The 19,812-nt window shown below is 37.0% G+C and overlaps 1 protein-coding gene across 4 annotated transcripts in view; it reads left to right on the forward strand.

The window, feature by feature from the left end:
* Nucleotides 1-19,812, forward strand: part of SLC12A6 (solute carrier family 12 member 6) — a 93,152-nt gene that overhangs the window by 55,814 nt on the left and 17,526 nt on the right. For all 4 annotated transcript variants that reach the window (XR_009355490.1, XM_059181072.1, XM_059181073.1 and 1 more), the window contains 10 exons: nt 7,954-8,048; nt 9,597-9,728; nt 10,956-11,102; nt 13,073-13,127; nt 14,308-14,438; nt 15,311-15,552; nt 17,554-17,768; nt 18,740-18,898; nt 19,075-19,173; nt 19,424-19,481. Coding sequence is in view for 3 of the 4 variants with exons in the window: in XM_059181072.1 (XP_059037055.1) it covers nt 7,954-8,048; nt 9,597-9,728; nt 10,956-11,102; nt 13,073-13,127; nt 14,308-14,438; nt 15,311-15,552; nt 17,554-17,768; nt 18,740-18,898; nt 19,075-19,173; nt 19,424-19,481 (1,333 nt within the window). In the remaining variant the exon portion in view is untranslated. The remainder of the gene's footprint in view (nt 1-7,953; nt 8,049-9,596; nt 9,729-10,955; nt 11,103-13,072; nt 13,128-14,307; nt 14,439-15,310; nt 15,553-17,553; nt 17,769-18,739; nt 18,899-19,074; nt 19,174-19,423; nt 19,482-19,812) is intronic.

Raw genomic sequence — 19,812 nt, forward strand, 5'->3', positions numbered from 1 at the left:
CCCACCGCAAATATCATTCTCAATGGAGAAAAACTGAAAGCTTTTCCGCTAAGGTCAGGAACACGGCAGGGATGTCCATTATCACCACTGCTGTTCAACATAGTACTAGAGGTCCTAGCCTCAGCAATCAGACAAAAGGAAATTAAAGGCATCCAAATCGGCAAAGAAAAAGTCAAATTATCACTTTTCGCAGATGATATGATACTATATGTGGAAAACCCAAAAGACTCCACTCCAAAACTGCTGGAACTTGTACAGGAATTCAGTAAAGTGTCAGGATACAAAATCAATGCACAGAAATCAGTTGCATTTCTCTACACCAACAACAAGACAGAAGAAAGAGAAATTAAGGAGTCAATCCCATTTACAATTGCACCCCAAACCATAAGATACCTAGGAATAAACCTAACCAAAGAGGCACAGAATCTATACTCAGAAAACTATAAAGTACTCATGAAAGAAATTGAGGAAGACACAAAGAAATGGAAAAATGTTCCATGCTCTTGGATTGGAAGAATAAATATTGTGAAAATGTCTATGCTACCTAAAGCAATCTACACATTTAATGCAATTCCTATCAAAGTATCATCCATCTTTTTCAAAGAAATGGAACAAATAATTTTAAAATTTATATGGAACCAGAAAAGACCTCGAATAGCCAAAGGGATATTGAAAAAGAAAGCCAAAGTTGGTGGCATCACAATTCCAGATTTCAAGCTCTATTACAAAGCTGTCATCATCAAGACAGCATGGTACTGGCACAAAAACAGACACATAGATCAATGGAACAGAACAGAGAGCCCAGAAATAGACTCTCAACTCTATGGTCAACTAATCTTCGACAAAGCAGGAAAGAATGTCCAGTGGAAAAAAGACAGCCTCTTCAATAAATGGTGTTGGGAAAATTGGACAGCCACATGCAGAAAAATTAAATTGGACCATTTCCTTACACCACACACAAAAATAGACTTAAAATGGATGAAGGACCTCAATGTGCGAAAGGAATCCATCAAAATCCTTGAGGAGAACACAGGCAGCAACCTCTTCGACCTCAGCCGCAGCAACATCTTCCTAGGAACATCGCCAAAGGCAAGGGAAGCAAGGGCAAAAATAAACTATTGGGATTTCATCAAGATCAAAAGCTTTTGCACAGCAAAGGAAACAGTTAACAAAATCAAAAGACAGCTGACAGAATGGGAGAAGATATTTGCAAACGACATATCAGATAAAGGACTAGTGTCCAGAATCTATAAAGAACTTAGCAAACTCAACACCCAAAGAACAAATAATTCAATCAAGAAATGGGCAGAGGACATGAGCAGACATTTCTGCAAAGAAGACATCCAGATGGCCAACAGACACATGAAAAAGTGCTCCATATCACTCGGCATCAGGGAAATACAAATCAAAACCACAATGAGATATCACCTCACACCAGTCAGAATGGCTAAAATCAACAAGTCAGGAAATGACAGATGCTGGCGAGGATGCGGAGAAAGGGGAACCCTCCTACACTGTTGGTGGGAATGCAAGCTGGTGCAACCACTCTGGAAAACAGTATGGAGGTTCCTCAAAATGTTGAACATAGAACTGCCCTATGACCCAGCAATTGCACTATTGGGTATTTACCCTAAAGATACAAACGTAGTGATCCAAAGGGGCACGTGCACCCGAATGTTTATAGCAGCAATGTCCACAATAGCCAAACTATGGAAAGAACGTAGCTATCCATCAACAGATGAATGGATCAAGAAGCTGTGGTATATATACACAATGGAATACTATGCAGCCATCAAAAGAAATGAAATCTTGCCATTTGCGACAACATGGATGGAACTAGAGCGTATCATGCTTAGTGAAATAAGTCAAGCAGAGAAAGACAACTATCATATGATCTCCCTGATATGAGGAAGTGGTGATGCAACATGGGGGCTTAAGTGGATAGGAGAAGAATCAATGAAACAAGATGGAATTGGGAGGGAGACAAACCATAAGTGACTCTTAATCTCACAAAACAAACTGAAGGTTGCTGGGGGGAGGGGGGTTGGGAGAAGGGGGTGGGGTTATGGACATTGGGGAGGGCATGTGCTTTGGTGAGTGCTGTGAAGTGTGTAAACCTGGCAATTCACAGACCTGTACCCCTGGGGATAAAACTATATGTTTATAAAAAATAAAAAATTTAAAAAAAAAAAAAGAAAGAAAATCCTAAAAGGTCTCATCACCGGAAAAAAAAATTAAATAAATAAAAATAAAATAAATAAAATAAAATAAGCTGCTAGAAATATTGGACAAAACAGTAATATATAAATCAGAGGAGAGAACAAAGTGTTTGAAAGTCTTTGTTATTGTTTGAGAGGATTACTTTTTTAAACTCACTTAACAGTTTGGGACTTTTTTGGTTTTTAAGATTTTATTTGAGAGAGGGGGAGAGAGAGAGAGAAAGATCATGGGAGGGGGTGGGATGGAGGAGGAAGCAGCCTATCCCCGCTGAGCAGGAAGCTGCATGTGGGACTCAACCCCAAGACCCTGGAATCATGTCCTGGGCTGAAGGCAGACACTTAACCAACTGAGCCACCCAGGTGCCCCTTTATAGTTAAAATAAAATACGTGGAAAATTTCAAAGGTAGTTACTGAAAGAATAGATGGAATGTGGAATCTCCAAAAGAGGAAAGAGAACAAATGGAATAAGGGAAAAACAAACCAAAAATCCAGAGAGAAGAAATGAGCATGAATCCTAAAGAAAAAAGACTGAATAGAAATTTTTAAATGGTAGAATCCAGTCTAAACTTATAAATTGCTGTGTTTGATGGACTGAACTTGACAATTAAAAAGACAGATCATCAGATTTTTGAAAATACAACTATCTGCTATTTACAAGAGATGTACCCAAAACATAAGGACCCAGAAAAGATGGACAGTTGAAAGACAGAGAAGGACATTGAACCAAAGGACAGCTGTATAGATATTGTCATACTTTCTGTTGTCTTAGAGTTTATTCTGCTCTCTAGCTTGTTAAAATAGGCACTTATCTCAAATAATTTTTATTTTTACTTTGCTGAAGTAAAACTAGGACAATAGCTTCTCATTGAAGTGCTACTTTTGGTGGATCCTACAAGTTTCAATAGCTGTCTTGTCTCATTTTATTTTTTTAAGTATTTTAATCTTGGATCCTTGTGTTGTTCTACAATGTATTTTCTCTAATTTCCAAATTTGGAAGGATTTAAAAATTTATCTTTTCACAATTTTAACAAGTTTTGTTAAAGATCAAAATTGTAGTCCCTGCCCTTTGAGTGAGGGCTGGACTTCACGATGCTTTCTAATTAATAGAAAATGGCAAAAGCAAAGTCACTTTCAAAATGAGATTACAAAAAGACTGTGACATCTGTCTTGTACTCTCTTTCTGGCTTTCTTTGATGACTTGCTTTGAGGGAGTCCAGCTGCCATGCTGTAAACTATCCTGTGGATAGGCCCATGTGGCAGGGAACCAAGAGAAGCCCTTCGTCAACAACCTGAAAGAGAGTGAGTCCTGCCAACAACTGTCTCAGTGAGCTTGGAGGTGGGTCTTCCCCAGGCCTTCAGATGAGACCACAGTCCTGGCTGAGCTTTGACTGGAGCTTCATAGGAAACTGAAGCAGAGGGCTCACCTGAGCCATGCCTATATTGCTAGCCCACATAAACTGGGTGATAAAAAGTGTGCATTTAAGCCACTAAATTTGGGAGTAATTTATTATACAGAAGGATAACTATAAACTATGGATGTATTTTTAAAATACTTTTTTAGGGGACCTGGTGGCTCAGTAGGTTAAGCATCTGACTCTTCATTTTTGCTCGGGTCGTGATCTCAGGGTTGTTAGATGGAGCCCTACTTTGGATTCTCCCTCTTCCTCTCCCTCTGCCCCTCTCCCTGTCTCACACGCTTGCTTGGTCTTTTCTCTCTCAAAAAAAAATAAATAAATAAAAAATAATTATAAACTGCTTTCTTGGTGAATTCAACCTTTTGTTACGTGGTTACCTTTTCATTCAGAATAAAGTTCTCCCCTTAAAGAAAAATTTATCTGGTGCTAATAAAACCATATCAGCTTTTTTTTTTGGTTAGTATGTACCTGATCTCTTTACTTTCAGCCTTTGTATGTCATTATATGTCACTTGTAAACGGTATATGCCTGGATTTTGTTGTTAGTAGTTTAAAATTGGCATGTGTGAACATTTACAGTGTGGAAATTGGCTAACACTGTAAATTGGTTTTGTATGTGTGGTGTGTGTTTTAACTGTCTTTTGTGACTTCACTATACACACAGTGAAAGCGATGTCTTTAAATGCATTGTCTACTGCTATATCCCCAGGACCTAGAGTGTGCAGCACATCATAAGAACATAATAAATGTTGGTGAATTAATTGAATAAATGAGTTACTCTGAAGTGGTGATAATTTTAAGCTGTGCCATTCTTTCTGGAATATTCTGAAACAATTAGAGGAAAATAATTACGTTTTCCTTTTTTTTTTTTTTAGATAACTTTTTATTGTGGAAATTTCCAAAGGTATAGAAAAGCAGATAGAATAGCATAATGAATCTCCATGAAGCCATCACTCAGTTTTAACAGTGTTGAGAATCTGTTTTCAAGCCCTATGTAATTTTTTCTGGGACGTCTTTAAGAAAATTCCATCACATGATTTTATTTACCTTTTTTTTAAAGTTTATATTTAAATTTCTCTCTTCAGAATTGTCTTTCTACATTTGATTTGAGTCAGGATTCTAACAGATTTCACACCTTGCACTTGGTTGATGCATCATTACCTTTTTTTAGTTTATGCCATTTATTTGTTGAATGAGTCAGATTATTTTTTGTCATATAGAATTTCTCACATTGTGAATTTGATGATTGCACCATCTTTATGGTAATGCTTAAAATGTTTCTTCTCTGTTTTTTGTGAACTGGTAGTTAGATTTAGAGGCTTGGTTAGATTCAACTTCTATTCTTTTGGTAGGAATACATCACAGGTTGTGCAGTGTACTTTTTTTTTTTTTTTAAGATTTTATTTATTTATTTGACAGAGAGAGATCACAAGTAGGCAGAGAGGCAGGCAGAGAGAGAGAGGAGGAAGCAGGCTCCCCGCTGAGCAGAGAGCCCGATGCGGGACTCGATCCCAGGACCCTGAGATCATGACCTGAGCTGAAGGCAGCGGCTTAGCCCACTGAGCCACCCAGGCGCCCCGTGTGCAGTGTACTTTTCATTGTACTAGATTGTTATCCACTTTTAGCGATTTTGAGATCTTTGAGTTCCTGATCACCCTGATCCATCCATTATAAAATTATGTCTCAGCTTTTCATCTAATGGTTTTAGCAACTATTAGTGATGATTACCTACATCCATTTTTTTCATTAGGGGTTAAAAATTGTTGATTTTTTTCCTAGATACATTATTCCATATGCATTAAAATTTTTTGTGTTTAAATTCCAGTTAACATACAGTATTATATTAGTTTCAAGTATAGAATATAGTGATTCAGCAATTCTTTACATTACTTAGTGCTCATCATGATAGTGTGCTCTAATCCCCATCACCATTTACACCCATCCCCCTAAACCCCTTCCCCTGACAACCGTCAGTTTGTTCTCTATAGTTAAGAGACATACACATGGCTAAAAGACACGTGAAAAGATCATCATCACTCATCTTCAGGGAAATATAAACCAAAACTATAATGAGTCAGCAAAGTTAAGCTTAGAAGATAAAGCATAGCTCTTTGGGGTGCATCTCTGTTCTAAAAGTTGTAGTTAATGAGTGTTGAAGAAACTGAGGAATTTATTTAGGGATAGCAAGTGTTAAGACTGATATGAGTTCCAGTAAAAGTTAGGATGAAGAACACATTGGGATGCTTAAAACACATAGGAGCATTGTGTCCAGTGGTAGAATTAAGAAGAATAAAACTTTTCCATCAGTTTAAAAGAAATATTTTTAAAATCAGTTTATGTAGGGTTATGGGGTTGTCCTGATGGCTCAATTGGTTGAGATTCCAATTCTCTGTCTTAGCTCAGCTCTTGATCTCATAGTCATGAGTTCATGCTCCAAGTTGGACTATGCTGGGTGTGAAGCCTACTTAAAAAAAAAAAAAAAATCGATTTCTAGTGGTGATGGTTACACAACATTGTGACTGTAATGCCTCTGATTTACACATTTAAAAATAGTTAAAATTGCAAGTTTTTAAAAATTTTACCAGAAGTTAAAAAATTAATGATGTAATATACCCCAAATTCTAATATTGTATACTTTAAATCAATGAATTATATGATGTCTAAATTATATTTTAATAAAGCTGTTTAAAAAAACAATCTATGTATAGAGTTAAGCCAGAAATTTCTGTAGAAGTGAAGTTAAAGGGACTGGTCTGGTCCTTGAAAACCGGCTTAAGCATCCTGTTTGACTGCTCTGTCTCTGGTACTCAGTAAATATTTTTTAAGTGAATCAATAAACAAATGAAAAATTAAAAAACTACAATGAGATATTATGCCTGTCAGAATGGCTAAATTTAACAACATAGGAAACAACAGGTGTTAGTGAGGTTTTAGAGAAAGGGGAACCTCCTTACACAGTTAGTGGGAATCCAGACTGGTGCAGCCACTCGGGAAAACAGTGTGGAGGTTCCTCAAAAGTTAAAAATAGAGCTATCCTACGACCCAGCAGTTGCACTACTAGGTATATACCCAAAGGATGCAAAAATACTGAACCAAAAGGGCACATGCACCCCAATGTTGATAGCAGCAGTTGTCCACAATGGTCAAATCATGGAAAGAGCCCAGATGCCTACCCACTGATGATACAAAATGGAATATTACTCAACCATAAAAAAGGAAACTTTGCCATTTGCTCTGATATGGCTAGAGCTAGATTGCATTGTACTAAATGAAATAAGTCAGAGAAAGACAAGTACCATATGACTTCACTCATGTGTGGAACTTAAGAAACAAAACAGATGACATGATCCAGTTATTTTGATAGCTTGTTGGCTATTTCCCAAACTTGTATTTAAGGTTATAAGACTTAAATTTAAATTTCTTTAACTTTTATATTTGGGTTTATTTCCTGAATATTTAAAGTGTTAGTTCTTAATGACATTTACATAATTTTTTATTTTCTCTTTCCCTCTATAAGGCAATTATAATTATATATAACTCTTATACAACAAAAACCCAGTCTCTCTTATTTTTCTTTGTAGCTGGTACAAGATTCTTCTGGGGTACCTCCCCCCACCCAGAGATTTTATTTATTTATTTATCTGACAGAGAGACAGACAGGAAACCAAGCAGGGGGAGCGGGAGAGGGAGAAGCAGGCTTCCTGCTGAGCAGGGAGCCTGATGTGGGGCTGATCCCAGGAATCTGAAGTCAGATGCTTAACAACTGAGCCACCCAGGCGCCCTGGGGCACCTCTTTTAACATAAAACAACAACAACAACAAAAAAAGTGTGCCAAGAGTTTGTACAAAAACAATGCTTGGTTATGTGACCTAATGTCTTTTTTTTTTTACCTAATGTCAGCTTATAAAACGCTGGACAGCCCGGGAGGTAGAGGGGCTTTTCTATCATTATCAATAGCAGCAGTGTATAAAGTGTATAGTAATACACTGAGTAAGAACTGAAGAAGCAACTTTTTAAAAAAATTTATTCTAGATTTGAGTGGCTTTGGGAGTAGGGCCCTATATAGACTAGAATCCTGAAAGAATAGTGTTTCCAGAGGTCTTCATGCTGTTAAGCCTTCCTATTGTTTGCCTCTTAGAGATTTAATTTTGCTCCTGTTTTAGAGGGGGCCTCATTCTCTAAGCCTGGCTAATTGAGTTCTCCCTAAAATTTGAACATGAAAATGGATTCTTTCATTACAGAGGCAATATGATGTTATTTGGTGCTGATACTTCTTTAATACCAATGCAAAACTAACTTAATTTCTTTTTTTTTTCCAGATGATGGCCATAAGAAAGCTCGAAATGCTTATCTCAATAATTCCAACTATGAAGAAGGAGATGAATATTTTGATAAAAATTTGGCCCTCTTTGAGGTAATATTTGAGAGAAAACTACGGCAGAAATTTCAGGAACAGAGATTTCAAGATAACGGTTTTCTGTCCCATTTAGTTTTAAAACAATACAGGCTGGATAATTTTAAGAACTAATTGTTAAAATATAATACTTACTATAACTTGTCATTATAGTTGACTTACTCTGTATAATCTAATTATCACTAACTAATAAGTAACCATTAAATCAGATTTCTGTGAGTTGAGGTAGGATTTTGACATCACAGGCATATGGAGAACCTTGTGTCTAATTCAGCTAGGATTTAAATACTTGCATTGGAATTATTTATGAAGTATAAAGTAGAGTGTTTTTCAACTCTGTGTTTGGGAAGCCCATCATTTACCTTAGAACTACTGATCAAAAATCAATGTAGGAAATAGGTTGCTCGATTAAGAGGGCCTATATGTCTTCCTTAAGACCATAGGGACTCTGATGGGCTCTGCATTTGGGTTGTTGAGAGGAGCCTGCTTTAGTCTAGCACTGCCTTTGTGTCTAGCTTTGGACAATGATATGACTTCCAGTTCTCTTGGGGTACCTGTTTTTTAAATGATATCCTCTTTCAGCTTTGTTCAAGAAAAGATCTGAGGTGACCATTTAGTTCAGGCACAAAAATTTTTTATTGAGCGGTCTGTGCTTGGTGCAATAATTAATAGTCATAAATGTTATTAGAATGTTAGTAGCCAAGGGGTGCCAGGGTGGCTCAGTTGGTTAAGCATCCCAACTCTTGCCCTCAGCTCAGGTCTTGATCTCAGGGTCATGATTTCAAGCCCCACATTGGACTCCAAGCTGGGTGTCGAGCCTACTTAAAAAAAAATGTTAATAGCCTAAAGAAAGGTGCACTGTAGTTAAAAGTAGTATCATCAATGTTTTTTTCAAGGTTACAGCTATCTGTAGGGGCCAATGTGATTTTGTTTTTACTGTAAAGTTAAGTCATTAGAAAGAGTGATAAAGCTTTTCACTTAAGAATTTTGTAAAGATTTGGAGTCCCGCATCAGGCTCTCTGCTCAGCAGGGAGCCTGCTTTCTCCTGTCTCTCTCCCTCTCTCTCTTTCTGCCTACTTGTGATCTCTCTCTGTCAAATAAATAAATAAAATCTTAAAAAAAAAAAAAAGAATTTTGTAAAGATTTGTATAGTCCTGGGGCGCCTGGGTGGCTCGGTTGGTTAAAGCCTCTGCCTTCGGCTCAGGTCATGATCTCAGAGTCCTGGGATCGAGCCCTGCATCGGGCTCTCTGCTTGGCAAGGAGCCTGCTTCCTCCTCTCTCTCTGCCTGCCTCTCTGCCTACTTGTGATCTCTGTCTGTCAAATAAATAAATAAAATCTTAAAAAAAAAAAAAAAAGGATTTGTGTAGTCCTGATTAAGTGATATTTTAATGTGGGAGGAGAATAAAGCCTTATTTATAAATTTTCTTAAAATATTTACCTGTGAAGTATTTTCTCATTTAATTTGCAACTTTTTGGTAGAGGTCCACTTTGATGCTTATTTCCAGTGTTCTTTATTACTCATTTCTTCCATGTTTCTGGCTTTATAGGAAGAAATGGATACCAGACCAAAGGTATCTTCTCTTCTCAACCGTATGGCCAATTATACTAATCTGACACAAGGAGCAAAGGAACATGAAGAGGCAGAGAACATCACTGAAGGGAAAAAGAAGCCCACCAAGGTGAGACCTACAAAAACAAGGATAAATAAAAAGAGTCCACATACAAGAAAGGAAGAAATATCCAGGTCATCACTCCATGCTCAAAAACTATTGAATACTTGATACATGACAGGCACTGTTCTGAGCAGTGGGGTGGTCATAAAGAAGCGGAACATATAATGTCTTATTCTCATGCAATCTAAATTCTAGTACAAGGAGATAGTTATCAACCTTTGTATTATGTGTTGACGATGGTCTGAAAAAAATAAAGGCAAGGACAGATGGTAGCTACACTTGTGATGAGCAAAGCATAACATATGCAAAGACTTGTCAAATCACTTTGTAGTACACCTGGAACTAATGTAACATCTTGTGTTAACTTGAGGAATTAACTGATTTTTTTTTTAAAGGCAAGGTAAAGATACTGAAACTGGCCAGCAAAGAGAGCCAGGGCAGAAGTTGTTACTGTTGTAGAGAGGTTGGCCAGGGAAAGCCCTTTCTGACAGGGTGATGTTTGTGCAGAGGCCTAACAATGTGAGGCAGTGAGCCCCCTGGGTTTTTCAATAATAAATAATAATAATAATAATAATAAATAACTATTTTTAATAATAATAATAAGTTTCAGGATTTCTCAAAAGGAAAATATGGAACAATATTACAAGTTAGCTTTCTGGTTGTTCAGGGATAAAATGACTCTCAGATCTTCATTTTACCAACTGCATTTACCAGCTACCATGAAGGACTTTTGCCAAAATCTGAAAGAAGTCCATCAAATCATTATTCAATTTTTAAATGGAAAAGGAAAGCTAGAGGCACCTGGCTGACTCAGTCAGTGGAGTATGCAACTCTTGATCTCAGTGTTGTGAGTTTGAGCCCCACGTTGGCTGTAGAGATTACTTAAAAATAAAATCTTTTTAAAAAAAAAAGGAAAGAGAAACCAATAGTTTCAAAGAACAGAACATTTTAAATTTGGAGGGGTACACTTAAAAGTTTGTGGTCAAATGCCCATGTAAAAGCATATAGGAACCTGTGTAAAGTAAAAATGTATAGCTCTAGGAATATTAAAAAGTTGGTGATCATTTGTAAGATGAAGATTTTATATGTGCCTCTTTTAAGATATTGATTATACTAATTATCTCTTTTGTAAGTAATATAGTAGGGAATAAGTTTGTATACACAAACAAGAGGATAAAGCATCTTTTCTAGATGACTATATAATTTTTCTTTTGTCAACATCTTTCTTTTCAGACCCCTCAAATGGGTACTTTCATGGGTGTCTACCTCCCGTGCCTACAAAATATTTTTGGAGTGATCTTGTTTCTACGCCTTACATGGGTCGTGGGGACAGCTGGAGTTCTTCAGGCCTTTGCAATTGTCCTTATCTGCTGCTGCTGTGTAAGTCCCCAGTTGGCTCTTAGTGATCACCTGGATCCTAGAGATCACACTTAGAGTGATCTTGCAGGAGCTCAAGATTATATGCACTTGACCTCTTTGAGAATAACACAAAGACTAGTAGGGAAAGACTCATGATCTCAACAGGAGAGATTATTTTGATATTAAAGTCTGAAGGATTTTCATTTATTTAGTGTCTACTCTTTGCTGCTTGTATGCATAGTATGATGTACTAGAAATTACAAAGGAAGACTTGCAGAGGAGGTAGAAGATAATAGTCCTTGATTCAAAGAATTCAGAATACAAACCATTTGCGTTTGATAGCACCAAAGTTAGAAAATGATGTACTTCTCCAGTATAGTATTAAGGAACAACACTGATTGTTGTTTGAGGTGAGGAGTATTTCTTTTGTTTGAAGTCTCATCTGTTGCCCCTTCCTCAGAAATTCAGATGTGGTTTCCAGGTCTTCTTGCCCACTGTACTGAGAACATTCTGATCTTGAATTTAAACTCCTCTTATCCACATATCCCAGCCACATCTATCCATTTTATTATAAGTTGGTTATTATTAAAAAATTATTTTTATTCAACTGTTGGCCTCTTTAATTACCATCATTATTATATCCTCATGCATTATGCTCAGCTGGGTGCTATATAAAGCGGGATGAGAAGATATAGTTTGTATCATTAATAACTCAAAATTAATAGTACCATCTTTTTTTTTTTTTTTTTTTTTTTTTACTCTTTCTTAGTCTTAAAACTTCAGGGCCATGTTTGGCTCCTTGATTACCTCTCACATCTATTCAGCTACCTAGGTCAATCAAGTCTCCCTCTGGAATCTCTTATATACAACTCTTCCTTTATATTCCTGTTACTAGCACTACAGTCCTTAATTTTCACTGAACTATAATAGCCTAGTAACAAGTCACTATGCCTTCATCTGCTTCCTATCTTCAGTCCATTTTATACTCTGTTCCTACCAGGTAATGTTATCAAAATACAGTTTTTATTAGTTCAGAAGTCTTCAGTGGCTCCCCTCTTTACTAAATATTGTTCTTGTAATTATAGCTAGTCCTTAGTTTCTGATCTGTTTTCCAAGTTAACTAGGAAACCAGGGTGAGATCAGTGGCTCCTGTTCGCACCTAACCTATTGCTTACGATACAGAAGCATTTTAGGAAAATATTCAAGATAATAGTAATGTGACAAGGGCAATGAATTGAATCACATCATCTCATTTCCATACTATTAGGAATAACAGCCAACTCCCTTCATAAAGGTAAGAGTTAATTTTTCAAAAAGTGCTCTGAGGCCCACAGGCAGGAAAATAGTAGAGGAATACAGTAACAATCTTCTCCTTTCACCCTAGGACCCAGCAATCACACTGCTGGGTATTTACCCTAAAGATACAAATGTAGTGATCCAAAGGGGTACGTGCATCCAAGGTGTATAGCAGCAATGTTCACAATAGCCTAACTATGGAAAGAGCCCAGGTGTCCATTGACAGATTAATGGATAAAGAAGATGTGGTATATATATATACAATGGAATATCATGCAGCCATCAAAAAACCCAAAATCTTGACATTTGCCATGACGTGCATGGAATTAGAGGGTATTATGCTAAGCGAAATAATTAAATCAGAGAAAGACAAGTATTATACATCTCACTGATACTAGAAATTTAAGAAACAAGATAGTGGACCATAGGGGAAGGGAAGGAAAAATGAAACAAGACGAAACCAGAGAGGGACTCCTTAAACCATAAGAGACTCTTAATCTCAGGAAACAAATTGAGGATTGTTGGAGGGTAGGAGGTAAGAGGGATGGTGTGACTAGGCCATGGACATTGGGGAGAGTATGTGCTATGGTGAACACTGAATTGTGTAAGACTGATGAATCACAGACCTGTACCCCTGAAACAAATAATACATTACGTGTTAATTTTTTAAAAATCTCCTTTCACTTCCTTTACAGACAATGTTGACTGCTATCTCCATGAGTGCCATTGCCACTAATGGAGTGGTGCCAGGTCAGTAGGCTAAGATTGGATTTCAGGGATTGTCAATGACTGTATGTTTATGCTATAAAGTCAGGGGTGCAAACTTCCGAGGACTAGAATACTATTTAGTCTCTTGGTCATAGACATTCACACTTTGACTTCAGAATACATTCTTTAAAAATCTTTTATGTTGTAAAGGGGAATATAAACTGGTGCAGCCACTTCAGGAAAGAGCATGGAGGTTCCTCAAAAAATTAAAGATAGAAATCCATACAGTCCAGTAATTTCACTGCTGGGTATTTATCTGAAGAAAAAAAAATAGTAATTCAAAAAGATAGATGCACCCCTCTTGTTTTTGTTGCGTTATTTATAATAACCTAGATATGGAAGCAACCTAAGTGCCCATCAGTAGATGAAGATGTGGAGACAGTCTCCCTCTCTCTCTCTCACCAGAATATTATTCAAACATAAAAAAGAACAAAATCTTGCCCAACACAGGTGGACCTTATTTTATTATGCAAGTGAAATAAGACGGAGAAAGACAAATACCATATGATTTTACTTATATGTGTAATCCAAAAAAATAAATGAACGAAAGCCAGACTCATGAATAACAAACTGGTGGTTGTCAAAGAGGAGGGGAATGGAAGAACGGGCAAAATATGTGAGAGGAAATAAGAGGTACAAACTTCCAGTCATAAAATAAGTCACAGGGATGAAAAGGATAGCATGGGGAATACATTCAGTCGTATTGTAATAACATTGTGTGGTGTGCGTAACGTACAGAATCATCAGATCACTGTGTTGTACACTTGAAACTAATAGACCATTTATGTCAACCATACTTGAATGAAAAGAAAAAGGAAAAATCTCTGTTCTAAGCTAGAGTCCTTAATTCGTGTAGCCTTCCTAGCTTTTCTTAGTTAGATTATATTTTATTGGGCTGTCTCCTGACTGTTGTAAATAATCTCTGATGCTTACCTAAGCAATACTGACAAATGGTGCTACTTCATGTGGAGCATTAGATGTGCAGCATATTTTACCATAAAGGTTTTATTTTTAATTTCCCATTAGCAAATCTGCTTTTTATTACAGAGTTTTAAAAAAAAAAACCAACTTGAAACATTTATCCTTCCTATTTAGGACCTGTTTGCATTCTTCCTACTGATATACTTTCTTTATCCTGCTTACATTCTGTTTTGTCTTTTAGCTGGGGGCTCATACTTTATGATTTCCCGGGCACTGGGCCCAGAGTTTGGTGGGGCTGTTGGCCTCTGCTTTTATCTTGGTACCACATTTGCAGCTGCCATGTATATCCTTGGTGCCATTGAAATTTTTCTGGTGAGTAATGACTTAATTGTGGTCTGCAGTATAGAAAAGATAGAGATTTGGATTTATTTTGTTGTTTGGTAGCAAAACATCTGAGAGATCCACTTACAGAATCAATCAAGTGATTGACTGTTGACCTGTTACTGACTTCCTCTTGTGAACATAAGTCAGAAAGGTTGAGAGTATCCTTTGCCTGCCTACTGCTTCCCTTCCACCCATTAACCAACACTCTGCCATTTCATCCATCAAGTTAAAGTCATGAGGCAAGATTTGCACTAATAGGGAAAAAGTAAAAGTTTTCATCTTTTTTAATATCTTCATCCCTATTCAATAAAATGTTTTTCATTTCTTTATTCACTGGAATTCTTTTTTTTACTATTTAAAATAATCATAGGTAAGTAGGAATAGTGAGGTAGGACTCAAGATAATCATAATTATTTTATATAACCCTTTGAATAGATTACTAGAGCTTTTTTTGCTGTTTCCATTTGGAAATGTAGGTGTTCAGAATAGCATGTAGACTTAAAAAAAAAAAAAAGATAAATGAGGGACACCTGGGTGGCTCAGTGGGTTAAGTCTCTGCCTTTGGCTCAAGTCATGGTCCCAGGTTCCTGGGATTGAGCCCCAAATCGGGCTCTCTGCTCAGTGGGGAGCCTGCTTCTCCCTCTCTCTCTGCCTACTTGTGATCTCTTGTCTGTCAAATAAATAAATAAAATCTTTAAAAAAGAAAAAGATAAATGATACCCAGTTTCCGTAGGAATTAGGTTAAATCTCCAGTCATTTTCTGTCTTAGCTTTGCTTTCCTGTGTGAAAACAAAACTACAACAGCCCTTTTACTTGATGACTTTGAAATGACCTCATTTTCTACTTCTTTTGCTTAACAGGTATACATTGTTCCCCGAGCGGCCATCTTTCGTAGTGATGATGCACTCAAGGAATCAGCAGCCATGCTCAATAACATGCGTGTCTATGGCACAGCCTTCTTGGTCCTCATGGTGTTGGTGGTGTTCATTGGTGTACGCTATGTGAACAAATTTGCCTCACTTTTCCTGGCCTGTGTCATTGTGTCCATCTTGGCCATCTATGCTGGAGCTATCAAGTCTTCTTTTGCCCCTCCACACTTCCCGTACGTGTCTGTCTCTCTGGCCAGCCATTGTTTACTGGGTAGTCATTGACAATATTTAGTGATGGGATCACTTCGAGTACAATTTCAGTCTCCTGGAGATTTTGCTCTTGGGTGAGCTCAGTTAGTGTCTAGGCAGGAAGCCTCCCAGCAAACTTCTCATGTTGATCCTCTTCCTGATGTCCTAAGCATAGAACTGGCAACTCTGAAAATCATTTGGGTATAGATATGATATAGATACTAGGTTTTTCTCAAAACCTCCTTATAATGATTGTGTGTATTTGGACAACTATACACGAAGAGCTTTATGATAGTATAGTTATTACCAGCAAGCTTTGTAAAGTATTTAAATGTTGGACTGCTGTTATCAATATCAAAACAATCAAAGAAACCTAAACTCCTACCTTAATATTTGCAGTGAATTAAACTTTTTAGCCTGCTGTGAATACCATAGCAGACTTTCTAGTCATAAAATAAAGAGAAATAAATGTCACATTGTTTGCATATGTATCCCTATATAAAGATTATATGATACGATATACATAGTACATAAGTAGTGCAGGTACATTAAAGTGTATTTTTTGAAGTATTGTAATGGATTTGTACAGCTAGGTAACTCTCCAGTCACCTCTTCTCTATTTGACTAGTGGCATAGAGATTGGTTAGCGCTGAATTGTGCTTGTAATCTTGTTACAGAGATTGTCTTTGAAAAGTCATCTGGATTATCTAGGTATCGGACTCCTTGCTCCTGTGTTGATTTAACCTGATTACAGAAAAATAGGGGGTTTTTTTTAGATGAAAAACATCTTTAGAGATTAAATGATTTGCCCCAAAGTTAATTCATGGCAGAGAAAGAACATGAACCCTTTGATTTCCTAACTCCTGGTCCAGTATTTCTTCTACTGTACTAAATGATGTCAGTGATAGATTCCATCTTCAATTTTTAGTCTGCTCATGTAGGGACTGCAAATTAGCTAGAAGTTTTGAAAGCTATATTCTGGATATCTTAACTTGAGAAATTCCATTTGCCTCAAGTTCTCCTTTGATGCTTCTCCTTTTTGGTGGGAAAAATGTCATGATGGGTATTTTCTTTAACATATTGACCAGAAGAAGACCAAATTCTATAGAGGAATGCATGAAACAAGCCTGGGAAATGTTGAGTTGTTGAAGCTGAGTAATGAGTATATGGTTCATTATGTATGTATGCTATCATTTTTGCAGATTTAAAAAGTCGCTTTGTTCCTCTTGAGAGTTACTCTAACTGTGGGAGTAGTATTCTTTTGTTCATATTTATAGCCCTGGGTAAAAGGAAAAAATAAAATCAGCAGTTATTATTTGTAATGTCCTTAAATACCCTCACTCCCACTGGGTCTAGGCTTATGTTCAAAAATAGTTTTCTCTTAGGCCATAGTGGGATGTGCTTTTTATTCCAGCCAAGCTGTCTTTCTTGTAACAGTAGCCAGAAGGTTTGACCTTTAGTGTAACATTTTCAAATGGGTCGTTATGAACATAGGCTTTTCTAGGCCAAAAAAAAAAAAAAAAATGAAGGGAGGGGTTTTTTTTATTTGTTTTTCTTTCTTTTTTTTTTTAAGTACAAAAGGACTCTGGGATTCTTTTAGACCTGACAATTGGTTAATAACCTAGAAAATTTGGAAGATGAGTAAGCATAGTGTCTTCAGACAGTTCTTCTGTTTGAACTCTTATCACTACTGGTACCGGTATGACTCAGGCAGACTGTTTAATTGCCCTAAACTTCAGTTTCTCCATCCACAACATAGAAATACTAATGCATATTTTGTGAGATGGCTGTCAGGATTAAATTGCAAAAAGTGTAAATGAATCTTCATCTACAAAGCAAGTCAATAAATATTAGGTCCTTTCACATCCTCTTAGAGATGAGGGCTTTTTTTTTTTCATTACCTATTTCTAACCTACCTTCTTTTGTTTTATTTTATTTTATTTTTTTACCCTTACTTCCTCTTTCTCTGTGTTTGTTTTCACTAGGGTCTGTATGCTGGGTAACCGCACCCTTTCATCAAGACACATTGATATTTGCTCTAAGACCAAGGAAATTAACAACATGACAGTACCGTCAAAGTTATGGGGCTTCTTCTGTAACTCAAGTCAGTTTTTCAATGCCACCTGTGACGAATACTTTATTCACAATAATGTCACTTCAATCCAGGGCATTCCTGGATTGGCTAGTGGTGTCATTACAGGTAAGTCAGGAGGTTTTGAACAAGTTTTTAATTTGCTCAGGAAAGTAGGCTTTTCCATCATAGACTCTTCTCTTGTCCATGTCTCACTGCCACACCATCGCTTCCCTCCTCAAGCTCAGCACATCACTCTTAATTCAACATCTTTCTGCTTTTCTTTTAGTGAACTTACCCTTTTTCAGACTCCCTTGTGGCGCTTTCTGCTAAAATATCCCTCTTGTGGGGGAACCTGGGTGGCTCAGTTGGTTGAGCATTGGCCTTCAGTTCAGCTCATGATCCCAGGGTCCTGGGATCGAGTCCCTTGTTGGGTACCCTGCTCAGCAGGGAGTCTGCTTCTCCTCCCTCTGCTGCTCTCTCTGCTTGTTCTTTCTCTCTCTCTCTCAAACAAATAAATAAAATATTTTTTAAAAATAAAATAAAATTTCCCTCCTTTTGAGAACAGAGCTAAGCAAGTTCTGTTACTGTAAAATGGCCAGTGTTCTTCCCACAGTGACAACCAGATGGAGCTTTCAGTGTCACCGCAGCCACATGTGCTGTTTTCCTCACTCAACCCAATTTCTGAAACTCTTGCCTTAAGTTACTTTTGTCTTAAATGTTTGGTCCACAAATATCTTTGCATGTAAGCAACTTTACACTAAGGTGTTAAAAATAGCATTGAATACTAATTTAAAAAAATAAGCTGCTGAGCATTCATCTTTAGTCCACTTAACTTCTACTAATTTGCATTTGTGTATTTAATTGCATTTGTATGTAACAAAGCACTTTGTCAAATTACATTTGAATCAGATGAGAAAGAACAGTAGGTTTTTATTTATATGTTCTTTATTATATGATATATATGTGCTCGTGTAGAAGCAAACATACCTTTAAAAACTATGTACATGAGGATTTAGAATATTGTTTAGGTAGAAAATTACCTAATTATCTTCTTTCCATATTTCTGTTGCTTATATACGTTTTTCTTACCACTGCAGAGAATCTTTGGAGTAATTACCTACCGAAGGGAGAGATCATTGAAAAGCCCTCAGCCAAATCTTCTGATGTCTTAGGCATTTTAAACCATGAATATGTCCTTGTTGACATCACCACATCTTTTACTCTTCTGGTGGGGATCTTCTTTCCCTCTGTCACAGGTAAGCAGAAGAGCTGTTTTCTTTTTTAGAAGTTAGGAGACCCAGGGAGTGATTTTTCTCAGGAGACAGAATTATATTCTCCAGCTTCTTATTTGCTTCCAGGCTTTGGTATCAGCATGAATATCAAAGTGTCCAGGAACTAAGAAGTTAACTTGTTCTTTTTTCCTCCTCTAAAGGTATCATGGCTGGATCAAACAGATCTGGAGATCTGAAGGATGCTCAAAAGTCTATTCCCATTGGCACAATCCTCGCCATCCTGACCACCTCCTTTGTCTGTATCCTTTTCATGGATCTAGGCTGAGTTTTAGTCATAGGCACATCTGTGGAATGAGGCTGATCAATACTTTCATCTTACCAGCTCGCTTCTCACTGGATAATCTACCCACCTCAGCTCTAAAATTCAAGGAAGAATTGACAACATTAGTGAATTTAGTACCTCATTTTACTGATAGAAGAAATATCCTGAGTGTTTACTTTTTATCTCAGAGCGTTGGAGGTCACCTTCCTTGACTCTCAGTATGGTAGATTTAAGCAATGTTGTCCTTTTTGGTGCCTGTATTGAAGGTGTTGTTCTTAGAGACAAGTAAGTAGTTGATCTCTTTGTAACATTTATGTGTCTGTCTTCCATTTTATCTGATCATTCCACTTTGCCCCATGACAATCATAAACTTGGAGCCCAGCCTGAGGTATAGATCATGACTAACAATTAGGAAATATATGTATATAGTTCCCATAATGTTAGTAAATAATAAGTACCAGCTATATTGTTATAAATATATGAGATGCAATGAATATAGCATTTCAATAAAGTAGTGAATTTGTCTGCATCACAAGGGCTTCCCTGCACATGAAGAGCTGTTGGAAAACTGAAACCAAAAGTGAAGGAGAGCAAGTTAAAACAAAAACTTCTAAGT

The sequence above is a fragment of the Mustela lutreola genome, chromosome 7 (genome assembly GCF_030435805.1).
Source record: "Mustela lutreola isolate mMusLut2 chromosome 7, mMusLut2.pri, whole genome shotgun sequence".
Classification (NCBI taxonomy): domain Eukaryota; kingdom Metazoa; phylum Chordata; class Mammalia; order Carnivora; family Mustelidae; genus Mustela; species Mustela lutreola.